Raw genomic sequence first — 14,005 nt, forward strand, 5'->3', positions numbered from 1 at the left:
GGGTGAGGCATAGTGATGTAGTGCAGCATATGGAGGGTCATAGCGTAGTACTGTAGTGTATTGTGAAGGGGGTGAGGCATAGTGATGTAGTGCAGCATATGGAGGGTCATAGCGTAGTGCTGTAGTGTATTGTGAAGGGGGGTGAGGCATAGTGATGTAGTGCAGCATATGGAAGGTCATAGCGTAGTGCTGTAGTGTATTGTGAAGGGGAGTGAGGCATAGTGATGTAGTGCAGCTTATGGGGGGATGAAGCATAGTGATGTAGTGTGGCATATAGGGGGGTTGTAGCGTAGTGATGTAGTGTGGTGTATAGGGGGGGGGTGTACCGTAGTGATGTAGTGTAGTAACATATTACAGCATATGGGGGGATGTACTGCAGAGATGTGAGGTTTTGTAGTGGGGATGTAGGGAACAAGCTACTGTGGATAGGGGATGTCCGGAGACACTGGTGGGCATTTGGGGCACACAAGGTAGCATGTGGAGGAATGTTGCTGTGGAGGGGGCACATGCATTTGTAGCAACTTGTTACTAGCTGCCTAATTTTTCCTAGTGGGGGAGGGAGGGGGTGAGAGTGGGGGGCCCAAAGCATAGGAGCCGCTGCTGGTGGTGACATCATCAATGTGTGGTGTGCTGCCAGACAATCAGTGATTCAGTGCAGCCATATTACAGGACTAGAGCTCTGCTAATTGACCCATACTGATGGAGAAGCTTCTGTACCAGCAGCGGCCAGGAGAGCAGCAGGAGCAGCCTGTGATGCAGCAGGGGCAGGTGACACTGGAACAGAAGCTGCCCTACTTGTATGTGACTTTGATCATGATGGTACTTGAGGAGAACTGGGGAAGTGGCTGTCACTGAGCGGCATGTACAAAGCCACAGCCCTGCACTTGCCATACTACTCCTCACTGCATGGGAAGGGCTGGCAAAACAGCATCCACCATAACTTCAGCCTGGACCAGTGCTTCACTTACCTGCTACACCAGCATGGACACAAGGATAGCCTCTGGGCAGTACGCAGCTTAGCTTGGAAGAGGGACGAACCATGTGCCCAATAATAATAGAATCCCCTTCTGACAACTGCTGTGTGACTTATACCCCTTTTACACTCGCAGAAAAATCCCGGGATATTGCACGTGAACGCGCATCATCCCGGGATTCTTCTCAGTGTAAATGGGTACAGGGACAATTTCCCGGGACGAGCATCCCGGGATTTCATCCCAGGTCAAAAGCAGGGTTGGTCCCGGGACCGTCCCGGGAAGCTGGGTAGTGTGAAAGGGTCCGTCCCGGGATTCACTATCCCGGGACTGTTAAAAGGACTCGGATTGGAGCTTTCTTGGGCTCAGAAAAGCTGATGTCATCTTTTCTGAGCCCAAGGCCATTTCTAATGACATACTAATGCATTTGCAGGGATATCCCGGGATCAGTGTAATGGGGCTGTCCCGGGTCGATCCCAGGTCTTAATGCAGTGTGAAAGGGGTCAGTCCCGGGAATGCATCCCGGGATGCATCCCGGGAAGCATCCCGGGAGTGCGAGTGTAAAAGTGGTATAAGGTGAAATGGGAGCAGGAAGAGGGAAAGGGATGGCAGGAAGGACAAGGAAGAAGGAAAACTGGGGGGAGAGAGAGGAAGGATATGAGGCATATCATTCCCGTAATTGAGATTTTTTTCAATACCAAGTCTCAGGATTACAAAAATGTGTTAGGACTGGCTTCCCTACTTGGAGTCCTATGTACATTTCATGGTTTGGCAGGAGTAATGCCATTAAAATTAAATCAAGGTATTACCTAAGCTATTGCGGGTCCATGTGTCAACTCACTGTTCGAAATCACCTACATTCATAAGAAATTTGAAAAACTGTGAATCAAAAAGTCAATACAGAATTACAGACGTGTCCTTATACATCATTGCTGCAGTCACACCAAACAGCCTCTCTGGCATGCAACTGAGTCTCTGATTCTGTATACAAAGTGCAATGTTACAGCGGCTGTGGATTTTCTCCAAGCCAAGTTCCATTGTGGTTTGCATACAGGGCCGGTTCTTGGCCTTGTGGCGCCCCGGGCAAAATATAGGGGCGTGGCTTCAAATGGGGGCGTGGTCACAACGCTGAAAGAAAAAAATAAAAATAAAAAAAAAGTATACTTACCATCCCCGTTCCTGATCCAGACCGCTGCAGACCCCCTCCGCCGGCGGCGCCGCTCTTCTCCTCTCCTCTCCTCTCTTCGATCTATGGGAGAGACGTTATTATGTCTCTCCCATAGAACAGCATAGACACTAGAGGTCAATTATGACCCCTAGTGTCTGTGCCACTATGCTGTGCCACTATGCTGTGCGGTGCGCGATGACGTCATCGCTCATCGCACAGCAAAGGTCCTCTACATTAAGGGAAACTAGACCGTAGCGTCTAGTTTCCCTTCATGGAGAGGACCTTTGCTGTGCGGTGCGCGATGACGTCATCGCGCACCGCACAACTAAGGTCCTCTCAATGAAGGGAAACTAGACGCTACGCGTCTGGTTCCCTTCAAAGCGGGGGGGCACAACAGGGCACTGCGGGGGGCACAGTGGCGGTGTCTTGCCCTGGTGCGGCGCCCTCCGCTTGCCCGTGGCAAGAACCGCCACTGTTCGCATACATACTCAGTTGTGCACAGATATCCAAGAGTCTCACATTCATCAGCAGTCTGCTAGTACGTCCTTGTTGCATTATTTCAACTAAGACGTATTTTCAGCAAAGATGCCAATGTTAGCAGAGTTGCACAGAACCTGGTAGCTCACTCGCACCAGGCATCTCTGCATCTGCATGGCGTATTGAGTCTAGATGCAAGAGGACACATCTATATTTGCAGGAGGCTTGCTTAGGCACACCAAACAATTCAGCCAAAATATACTGGTTTGAGTTTGAATATATAAGTGAATGTTGACAGTGGACAGCAGGAATTCTATCCACTGGCCATTAGGAATTAAACACCAGTGATGGATCAAAAGAGAATTCACCATGGCCTCTGCTCCGCTTTGACATGACTGTATACTGTGCTCATGGTGACAGATGTCCACCAGGACACCACTAAGAAAAAATATTACGGGAATCAGCATTTTAAATAAATATCCAAAGCATACATCTAAGTTCAACAAGGTGAGTACCATTCACGGACTGGTATTGAAACTACACTCCTGCACTTATGGTACACACAATGGAGACATATAGAAGGGTAATTTCTGCGCCAAGCTTGTCCCAACTTCAGCGGCCTTGTTGTTGCTAACAGTAATTTTCTTTATGGATGATGGGCCCCGATGCTCCCAATTAGGTTTTACATAAAAAGAAATAACATATAACAATTCGTCAGTTACAAATATAATTTGCTATAACTCTCTTTCCACACTCGTAGAGTTTGTAGACAAAGCAGATGTTAAATCTCTAACACCCTCAGTGTAAGAGATAGATGCTCACTTTTGTGCTTATATGCAGTGAATGTTGTGCTTTCCTAGCAAGGTATCTTTTTCCAGAATCCCAGTGGTGGAAAACGTACCCCAATGTGCATACAACAGAATTATAGCTTAAACATGGGGGCATATTTACTAAGGTCCCGATTTTGACCGAGATGGTGTTTTTTCTTCAAAGTGTCATCTCGGGAATTTACTAAACTCAAATCACGGCAGTGATGAGGGCATTCGTATTTTTTTGGAACTCAAAGAAAAAAATTACGAATGAATACACCATCGGTCAAATACGCCTGAAATTTGGTAGAACTCGGTCATTTACTAAAAAGTGTAATTCACAAACACTGCCGGCAATAGCCAAACACTGCCGTGAAAAAATACAAATCGTAAAAAAGTGCTAAAATAAAACAGACCTGCTTTTTTTTTACCGTGTTCTGATAGGCATGCACGGATCCATGAGATCCGTGCATGTTTATCAGTGGGAAGGGGTGGGAAAGTGTTACATTTTTAGGAAAAAAATGCGTAGGGTCCCCCCTCCTAAGCAAAACCAGCCTCTGGCTCATTGAGCCGGTCCTGGTTGAAAAAATATGGGGGAAAAAGTGAGGTTACTTTCGGTCAACCGCTGACCACAAAGTTCCCACCATTGGTTACAATGGAGCGCATAGGCGCTACATTGTATCACTGCCGTGTGCTGCCTGACAGACACTACAGGAGCACACAGCCAATCAGGAGGGTGCCACGACGTGGCGCTCCCTGATTGGCTGAAGGAACCCTCTTAGACAGAAGTCGGGGGGGTTCCTGGCAGTCGGGGAAAGGGGTCCCATGTGAAAACATGGGGCCCCTTTCAGTGCGTGGTCGGGTGTCCGTTTTTTTATTTTGCAAAGTACGTGGATTACAAATAGAACAGAAGAGGACCGATCTACACTTGATTATGTGAGTATAATTTTTCCTACAGGTACCCCATGGATTCTACATGGAGAAGAGGACCGACCCTCGTGTGAACATAGGTAAGTATGTATGTTTGGTGGTGTGGATATATGTAATAAACTTTTACTTTCAAGGTGTGTGTCTCCTGTTTTTATTGGGGTATTTTTTTAGTAGTAGTACTACAGGTACCAGCGGGCCCGGTTTTGCTCCGCATGCTGGTACTTGTGGTTCTCCAAGTACCAGCTTGCGGGGGAGGCTTGCTGGGACTTGTAGTACTGCTACTAAAAACAATATTCACATTTTGTCAAAAAGGCCATCAGCCCCCCATCTGCCGCCCTTGGATGAGGGGGACAGCCTCGGGCTTCACCCCTGGCCCTTGGGTGGCTGGATGGGGGGGGGACCTCTTGATTTAAGGGGTTCCCACTCCTCCAGGGTACCCCGGCCAGGGGTGACTAGTTGGGTATGTAATGCCAGGGCCGCAGAGACCAATATAAAAGTGTCCCCCGGCTGTGGCATTATGTATCTGGCTAGTGGAGCCCGGTGCTGGTTTCAGAAATACGGGGGACTCCTACGCTTTTTGTCCCCCGTATTTTTGGAACCAGGACCAGGCGCAGAGCCCGGTGCTGGTTGATTAAATATGGGGGAACCCCTGTCACTTTTCCCCCCATATTTTTTCAACCAGGACCGGCTCAATGAGCCCGAGGCTGGTTTTGCTTAGGAGGGGGGACCCCACGCATTTTTTATTTTTTATTTTAACAATGTTTTATTTTTTACGAAAGGTGCACAATGAAGCCCAGCATAGATCTCACAGATCCGGCCGAGATTCATTGTGTTAAAGTCGTCAGTGTTTAACAATTCACTCCCGTAAAACACTGCCAAAAAATACGAATGACATCGACATCGGTAAATACGAAAATACAGAATACGACAGTTTAATAAATTAGTCGTAATAAATTCAAAAAGTTGCAAATTTACACTTTCGATGTCATTCGTGTTTGAACTTTAACCTCATTCGGAAAAATACGAATTTTAGTTAATATACCCCATAATCTTACTTCAAACTAAAGGCCTGCACTCCCATCAAGGTATCTTTCCAGGGGCGGATCCAGAAGAAAATGATAGGGGGGGCACCATGGAAGGGGAAGTACATTTGCGTGCGGCTTCGGTGCATGTGAGGTGGCGCTTCTTATACAATGCCCACAGTTGTAGCGCTCATTATGCAATGTCCACTGTACTGGTAGTGCCCCTTATATAGACCCCATAGTAGTGGTGCCCCTTATGCAATGCCCGTATTGCCCCCAGTAGTAATGTTGCCTGTAGTAATGCCCGCAGTCATATAGTGAGTGTGGCCAATTAAAATGCGACATGATACACAGACATATGCCCCCCAATAGTGCAGTGCCAAATCCACAATTGCCCCCACAGGGCCAGATCCACAATTGCCCCCACAGTGCCAGATCCACAAATGCCCCCACAGTGCCAGATCCACAAATGCCCCCACAGTGCCAGATCCACAAATGCCCCCACAGTGCCAGATCCACAAATGCCCCCACCGTGCCAGATCCAAAAATGCCCCTACAGTGCCAGATCCAAAAATGCCCCCACAGTGTCAGGTATACAAATGCCCCTACAGTGCCAGATCCACAAATGCCCCCACAGTGCCAGATCCACAAATGCCCCCACCGTGCCAGATCCAAAAATGCCCCTACAGTGCCAGATCCAAAAATGCCCCCACAGTGTCAGGTATACAAATGCCCCCACAGTGCCAGGTAAACAATTGCCCTCACAGTGACAGGTAAACAATTGCCCCCACAGTGCCAGGTATACAATTGCCCTCACAGTGCCAGGTATACAAATGCCCCCACAGCAGTTCTGCAGCTGCTTACCGCTGCTGCTGCTTCTCTGCCCGGCTGGCTCTGAGGGTGTCAGGAGGAGAGCGCGGCTATGTCTGGCGGCGTGTAGGACTTCAAACTAGCCGCCAGTTCGTGAGCCAATCAGAGCTCGCGGACCGGCGGCTCCTGATTGGCTGCCGGTCCGCAAGCTCTGATTGGCTCACGAACCGGCGGCTGGTTTGAAGTCCGCAACACGCCGCCAGATAGCCGCGCTCTCCTCCTGACAGCTGAGACACGCTGCCGCCGGACTGAGCGGCAGCGTGTCTCAGTGACACAAGCGGGGGGGACGGGACGGATGGGGCCCCAAATGACAGGGGGGGCACGGGCCTGAGTGCCCCCCCCCTGGATCCGCCACTGTATCTTTCATATCTTTAAATGGCAATCATATAAAACAGAAGGAAAACACACATTAAAACAACATCATTAAAAAGAAGGGGAAATGCCTCCGTACCAGATGTCAGAAGATGTTCAATCACATAGCAAAAACAGGGAATGCTGATGGAACCCGGGTATTGCTTCCACTGCTGCTGCAAACTGTCTGGCTGGTATATGGTGGTTCTTCCTCCTTCTCACTCCTCCAACATGTTTCAACACCTCAGGGTGTCTTTTTCAAGGTAGAGTCAGAAGAACATCAAAGGGGATATTTATACTTGGTGCACCCGGAAGTGCCCAACCGGAAGTGTCAAGTTTTTTGAACCCCTCTACGAGCACTTGGAACTCCTAAAGGACTGGACAGTAGTACCCCGGGTGCATAGGAATTACCCAAGACATGTACAACTCAAGGAGTGAGTGAGCATAACTGCACTTTCCTAGTATAATTACATATACAGTGTACACTATTGTGTTGTTTTTTCCCATTCTCTGTACACACTTGGACATTGAATTTAAAGCATTTGATTTGAGACTTTTATCTGAAAAGGCTGGAAGAGCGCAGGAACCACACCCTTTTACCACTATCTTCATCCCAAGAATTCCAGGGTCTTGGCTGCACTTTTCATCCTCCAGCAATCTTATTCTTTTGGTGTGGGTACATTTCCTTCTTCAACTATTACAATAACCTTAGAGATTTGGGCTACTCTTAACAATTAAAACTAATGAAAATAGGAGACATTTATTAATTATAGTCCGAATGTTTCTAAATATGCATACCCCATAAGTTATATTAAGATCTCTTTCACATAATGGCCCTTATTTAACAGCCTGCAAGTTATGTCACAGGTGCAATTCTAGAGAGTTAGCCTGTATTTTTAAAGAAGCAATAATTTAAAAGGCAAAACCAACCTCTTGCCGCTTTAAATATATGGGCTAATGCCACTGAATTTTACCCAATCCTGCAACTCGCAGGCTATTAAGGGCCATTCAGTGCGTTTGCTCCTAATTCATTTGCAGAGAAATACAGAATATCATACTCCCTTCAATTTCAGCACTTGCAGATCACAAATTTTAGCTAACCTTAAACTAAAGCATCTTGACTATGTTGTTTAACATAATTTGAATACTCGTACGTCGGGAAGTAACCTCTCTTTTGTATAGGACAATACTTTCTTGGGAAAGTAACCTTGGAGTATATTGGAGCAGGGCCGTAACTAGGGGGGGGGGGGGGGAGCTAAGGGGGCATGTGCCCCGGGAGCAAGATTTGAGGGGGTGCCAAGGAGTTACAGAGGAACAGGTTTTTTGTTTTTGTTTTTTTACTGGTAGTGCTGTGCTGCTCCAGTGAGGTAGCAGACAGCACCCTTGGCAATGTCTTTGACCCCCTGTCTGCCCACAGCTGGCTCTAACACTGTGCGGGTGAGCTCCAGTACCTGGGATCTCTTCTATGCCGGCTACTGTCTTAAACTCTCTTCTTTGCCACACAGTGCTGTGACTAGCGTGCGGTGCACTGTACAAGCTATAGAAGCGCACTGTGCTCTCAGTTAGCAGTATCAGGCTCCACTTTGCCCTTCCAGATGGGGGGATTTGGTGTAGCTTACAGGGGGATGTAGTGTAGTGATGTAGTGTACCATATAGGGTATGTAGTGTAGTAATGTATTGCAGTATATAGGGACATGTAGTGCACTGATGTGGTGTAGCATATAAGGGGATGTAGTATAGTGATGTAGTGTAGCATATAGGGTATGTAGTGCAGTGCATAGGGGCATGTAGTATAGTTCAGCGTGTAGGGTATGTAGTATAGTGATGTAGTGCAGTGGATAGGGGAATGTAGTGCAGTGACGAAGTGTTATGATATAGTGCAATATATGGGGACACACAGTGGAACATGTAGTTGAACACGCTGGCAGGGCATGTGACGCATACTGTAGGGCATTTGAGGCACATAGGGGAATATTGTCCAATAGTATCCTTTTTTTTCAAATTTCCTAGTAATCTGATATTTTAGTCTGACTGAGTTTGTTTTACTGTTGTTGTTTTTTCTTGGTGGGGCGCAAACGATTGGCTTGCCCCGGGTGACGAAAATCCTAGTTTTGGCCCTGATTGGAGTCAAGGTAGATTGTCGCTCATCAGACAACACACAAGAAAATCCTTGATTAACATAGCCATTAGAGAAAATGTGTATGAAATGTTCACATGATGTTATCTAGTTCCTTTTCAATTACACCATATTTTGTTCCAGAACTGTAATTTGTGCTTGAGAAATTAGTAACAATTTTACAAATTTGGGGAAACTGTCCACTCATATCCAGTTCTGGAAGAATATCCTGGAATTTACTGAACAGATCACCAATGTATGGGTTCCCTATGACTACCCCACAATATTTTTGAATAGCCCTATATATAAAAAAGCACACCATTAGATACACATATAATGCTGTCAAATTTCAAATACTCAAACATTCAAAGAAATCAAATCAAACTTTCAGAAATGCAGTTATAAACAGCCTGATATATTGCCTCAATATAATATATTTACACTAATGTGAAGTCTTAAAGCCCTAGTTTTAAATATGTCCTGTTAACTCCATTGTTATTCTATTCTGCTGATACTTCAGATTGTAACATGTGAAATGCCATTGCACCAAATGTTTACAATTCTATTCAAAATCCTAGGACTGATTTAATACATTCTTTCCCATTTCCATCTCATATAATGGGGTGTAGTTATGTGACCGGCGGTCAGGAGACCGCTGGTCACAATACCGGCACCTACATCCCGCCCACCCAAAATCCTGACAGTCGGCATGCTGACTAACAGGGACTATTCGACACGACACCCATAGAGTGGGACTAGAACCTGTGGCACTTGCCCCCCTGCCAGGCATCTCAATGCCGAGATCCGGCGTCAGTATGGTGACCGGCGGTCGGCGCGATACACACCTTATATAATGTTTGGGAGGAATTCACTGCTCAGTGATGTGAGGTTGCAGTGTTCGACTGTGCACATACCATCATACCGCAACACAGCTCATTTGACTAACATGAGGCGGCCAAAAATGCACCTATGCTGACTGGTTCATATATCAATACACGGGTAATGAGAACAACTGTCTCAGGCAGACAGTTGGAGATGTGGGTGGTCCCGGATAGCCAGGGCTGTCCGGGACTACCCACATCTCCAACTGTCTGCCTGCGCCTGAGCTTCATCCAGGATAGCGGCCTCACAGCAACTTCTGAACCGGAGGATACGTCCGCTGTGCAGCATCTGATGGTCGGACGAACTTGACCCAGTCACGCTACAGTGGCTTTCCAGCACCCTCGAACTAGAGCACACTTATACTGTGTGGCATCTTACGACCCTCCCAGACACAGTCACGGGTAATATCTGTTCTCATTACCCGTGTATTGATATATGAACCAGTCAGCATAGGTGCATTTTTGGCCGCCTCATGTTAGTGTCTGACAATTAAAACAATCACGGATCTGCCTATTAAGGCTGCAGCTGGTGACCGCCAGAAGGGTGTTTGTATTACTGACACCCATTATCACTATTATGATTGTTTGTCAACAGTATTCCAATACCCAGTTACTATAGTTGGTTTAATTATAGTGTTATTATCTTGTGACCCCAGTTCCTTATTGGGAGAGGATAATTGTCATTTTGTCACGTAAGACTTGCTCAACGGTGTGTATGCATATATATGTACTCTATGACCAGTATATTTATTCTGGCCACAGTATTGTTTTTCTTTTCCTGCTTATACAGTGGGGGTGTATTTACAGCTTTCCTTACAGTCGCAGTCTTTTATTAGGAGAGGAGAACTACTACTGCTATATATTTCTTTGAAATTCGCTACCCCCCTTTAATTTAATAATTTATTAGTACATCCCTCTCGTAGATTACCATTGGATATCCATATCTTACCAAATATATTGTGCATAAATGTTTATTCATTTGCAAAAAACCTGTACCTTTGGAAGCTTATGAGGTCCTCAATCCTCCTCCTATTTACGATTATTTGGTACCTGTATCTGACATCCTCATCATCACCTGATACCTACATCCGATTATCATTTTGTACACAGATTTCAATTTACATGTAGAGACCTTCAAAATTGAATGCTCCCTTGTACAAAATCTCACAGCCCACCTGTCTCTGTTCTTCTCACTTTCACTATCTTTCGGGACTCTTACCATTGATTCAGGGTTCTCCCTGTCTAACGATGGCAGCAGATCCCCCTTTTTAGCTCTCCTCCCAGGACCCTATACTATCTCTCGTCACCCAAGAATATTCGTGAACTCTCATCAGTGATTCTAGAGCACAAGATTATTGGTACCTTTTCTACTATCATACCACACTGGAAACGCCCGAACCCAACCGATCTTGGAAGCTAATCAGTGTTGGGCTGAGTCAGTACTCAAGTAGGAGACTTCTGATGAATACTCGGTGTAGTAGAAATTTTCGGGCGTTCATGCTCTATGTCTAACGCTGACAGCAGATTCATCTTTTGTATCAAATTCTCCTCTTTTCTTCTCCTCCAAGACAATCAGCAGGTTCAATCTGATATATAATTTTTTGATAGCTGCACTGAGAATTGTCCCTTCTGCCACTAATTGCAACAATTGTAACTCTTGTACAGCTCATATCATATCCCTCTCCCGCAGGCAGATCTTGGAGTTAAATTTGTGGATTTACTGTTTATTGTAGATTTGATTCAGCCTAGACAGCTCACAATTATTATCCAATATATATTGGCATTATTGACTTATTCTGTGTGTTTTTTCTTCTTTTCAATCATGTATCCAACTACTTTATGTTTTATCTTATGACACGAATAAAAATTCAATGATTTTTTTTAACTATCTTATTCTCAATACTTTAAAATCATTTAAGAGTGCACCCACAAAAGAGTCTTCTTTTCTCCTTTGTTGCCAGACGTTTCATTACTGACTCAGGGTGCACCACCAAATATAACATTGATTGGAAAAGTTTGCCTTTTCCCACTTTATTATTGTATCTTGGTAATTACAATATCCAGTTTATACTTTGATATCCTCCTGTGCGGTATACCCCCTATATGCAAAGACATGTAATGTTATACTACACCATGCCTTGTACTTACCTTGTATTTGGCTTTAAGTTTTCCACTGTAGAATGAGTTTGATTCGTGATTAAGATTGACTGATCTTTTCCAGGAGGTCCCCCATTTTCTTTTGAAATAACTTTGTATTCTGAATAAAGAAGAAAAGAAAATATATATATATTTATATAGACTTTGTGGTGTTTAAGCTGTACAGTAAGTGTCAGAGATGATATAAATCATAAATCACAGGGGTGGTCGCCTGAGGCTTCAAGGCTTTGGGAGTGCCTAAAACACTCCCATACACATTAAGTAGGTGATTTTTGGGCTGTGTGGACCTAGGGATGTTAAGGCACATCTGGTCAGCAATTCCATTATCCACTATTGTAGTCCAAGATGACTAACGGGGAGATGTACTAAGCAGTGAAAAGAATGGAGAAGTGAGCCAGTGGAGAAGTTGCCCATGGCAACCAATCAGCTGCTCTGTATAATTCATAGTTGACTACCCTTTTGCATTTTACAGGAGACTCCCTGAAATAGCAGCAATCTCCCTGTATAGAACAGCAATCTCTCTGATTGCACCCCCATTATGCAGCTGTTACATTCTTGAAGGGGGTGGGGGAATCAAAGATACATACATTCAAATTGGCTCATCAGTGCCATTTCCCTGCATTGGCTATAAGGCACAATGATCCCTATGGCTACATGTATTTTAAATAAGGTTTATTGTGGCCACTTACAGTATATAGATCCTCTTGTAAAACACAATACACCAAAAAATCCTGAAAAATATCAGTTTCTTTTCTTCAACAAGTAGATCTTACTAACTTTGGGGCTCATTTACATTTGGATGTAAGTCATGTGTATGACACGCCTCTCAGATGTAGCAGTACACGTCCGCGCTGATAGGTGTGTCACTTCTACAGCCTCCCTGAAATGCTTTTTCATAAGTAGGCAAGTATGGTATAATTTTATAGTATGCAAATTATAAGTGTTACTTCAATGCTGATTGGTTGCTGTGGGTAACTTCTCCACTGGCTCACTTCTCCACTTTTTTCACTGCTTAGTACATCTCACTCAAAGATAGGTACATTATGAACAATGCAAGTATGATCTCTACTGTTAATGGCTCTGTGGAGTTTGTTGTTAGTTGAATATGTAAAGTCTTTTATGGCTACATTGATAGGTGGGCTATCGCCTCTCGTACCTAAATCATTTATAAAATAAGTTAAAAGCAAACTAACAAAATACCACATCTACAGTACATTGCGAACAAACAGCATGATTCAATTTTGTGAAATAATTTCAGAAAATAAAATTTTTAGAATTTGAAAATAAGAAAAATCAGTGTAGATTGTTCATACTGAAAGAAATGATGATAAAATACAAAGGATCCTAACACGTTCATAGTGGATACTTACACTTAATATCCAACAATTTACTTAACTACAAGTTGAAAATAACTTCCTAACAGAGAAAAGCAAAATTTACAAGAGAAAGCAAAATGACATCAGTCATTACAATGGTTTATGGATCAAAACAGCAAATTATAGTGGGCAATAGACTGAAAATATGGGAAGATGTAAGAAACTGGATAATCAACCACTTTCACATTTCCATATTTAATACAAAATCTGACAGAATACATTATTATGAAAACCATTCACACAATATGCTACAAATACCTGTGTTCTTATACTGTTTAAGAAGAAAATATCTTTGCTCTTATCTAATGGATATATACATATTGAAACAAATGGCGAGATGTAATAGGGTGCAAGTTTTTTGTGTGGGATAAACTTGCACAATCTTACTCATTTAAATGTGTAAGTTTGTCCTGCAACTCGCACAATGTAAACGAGTGCGATATTAAAGGCAAAAATGTAACTCGCATGCAACTTCTCGGGAGATTTCACATCCAGAAGAGTTTTTAGACCAACTGGAATGCGAATTTCATTCTGTGCAGAGGAGTCACCGGGGTGTGGTGACCCCCGGTGCGCACCCTTCATATGCCAGTACGCCGGAGGCACGATCGTGGCATAAGGGGGTGTGGCTGCAAAGAAAGGGGGCGTGGTCTTGCAGGTCGTGCCTCCAGGGGGCGTGTCCAGCAGCTCTGGAGATGCTGGGCTGTACTGGGCTGCCCCCGGAGACTGTCTGCAGCACTGTCGGCTCCTCTACTATGACAGGTGCTGTAGCAGACTTTCACACTGCAGCGCTCGGCTCCTGTCACTGCGGAGGAGCCCACAGTGTGGTGTCACCCCTTCTAGGCGTCACACCCGGGTGCAGGCCGCTCCCCCTGCACCT

The 14,005-nt window shown here is 44.7% G+C and overlaps 1 protein-coding gene and 1 pseudogene across 27 annotated transcripts in view; one reads left to right on the forward strand and one right to left on the reverse strand.

The window, feature by feature from the left end:
- ABI3BP (ABI family member 3 binding protein) overlaps positions 1–14,005 on the reverse strand; it is an 860,645-nt gene that overhangs the window by 143,389 nt on the left and 703,251 nt on the right. For all 27 annotated transcript variants that reach the window (XM_063953560.1, XM_063953556.1, XM_063953543.1 and 24 more), the window contains one exon: positions 11,744–11,852. In XM_063953560.1, coding sequence (XP_063809630.1) covers positions 11,744–11,852 — 109 coding nt within the window. The remainder of the gene's footprint in view (positions 1–11,743; positions 11,853–14,005) is intronic.
- LOC135051509 (5S ribosomal RNA) lies at positions 10,961–11,079 on the forward strand (annotated as a pseudogene).

This window comes from Pseudophryne corroboree, chromosome 2, assembly GCF_028390025.1.
Source record: "Pseudophryne corroboree isolate aPseCor3 chromosome 2, aPseCor3.hap2, whole genome shotgun sequence".
NCBI classification, from domain to species: domain Eukaryota; kingdom Metazoa; phylum Chordata; class Amphibia; order Anura; family Myobatrachidae; genus Pseudophryne; species Pseudophryne corroboree.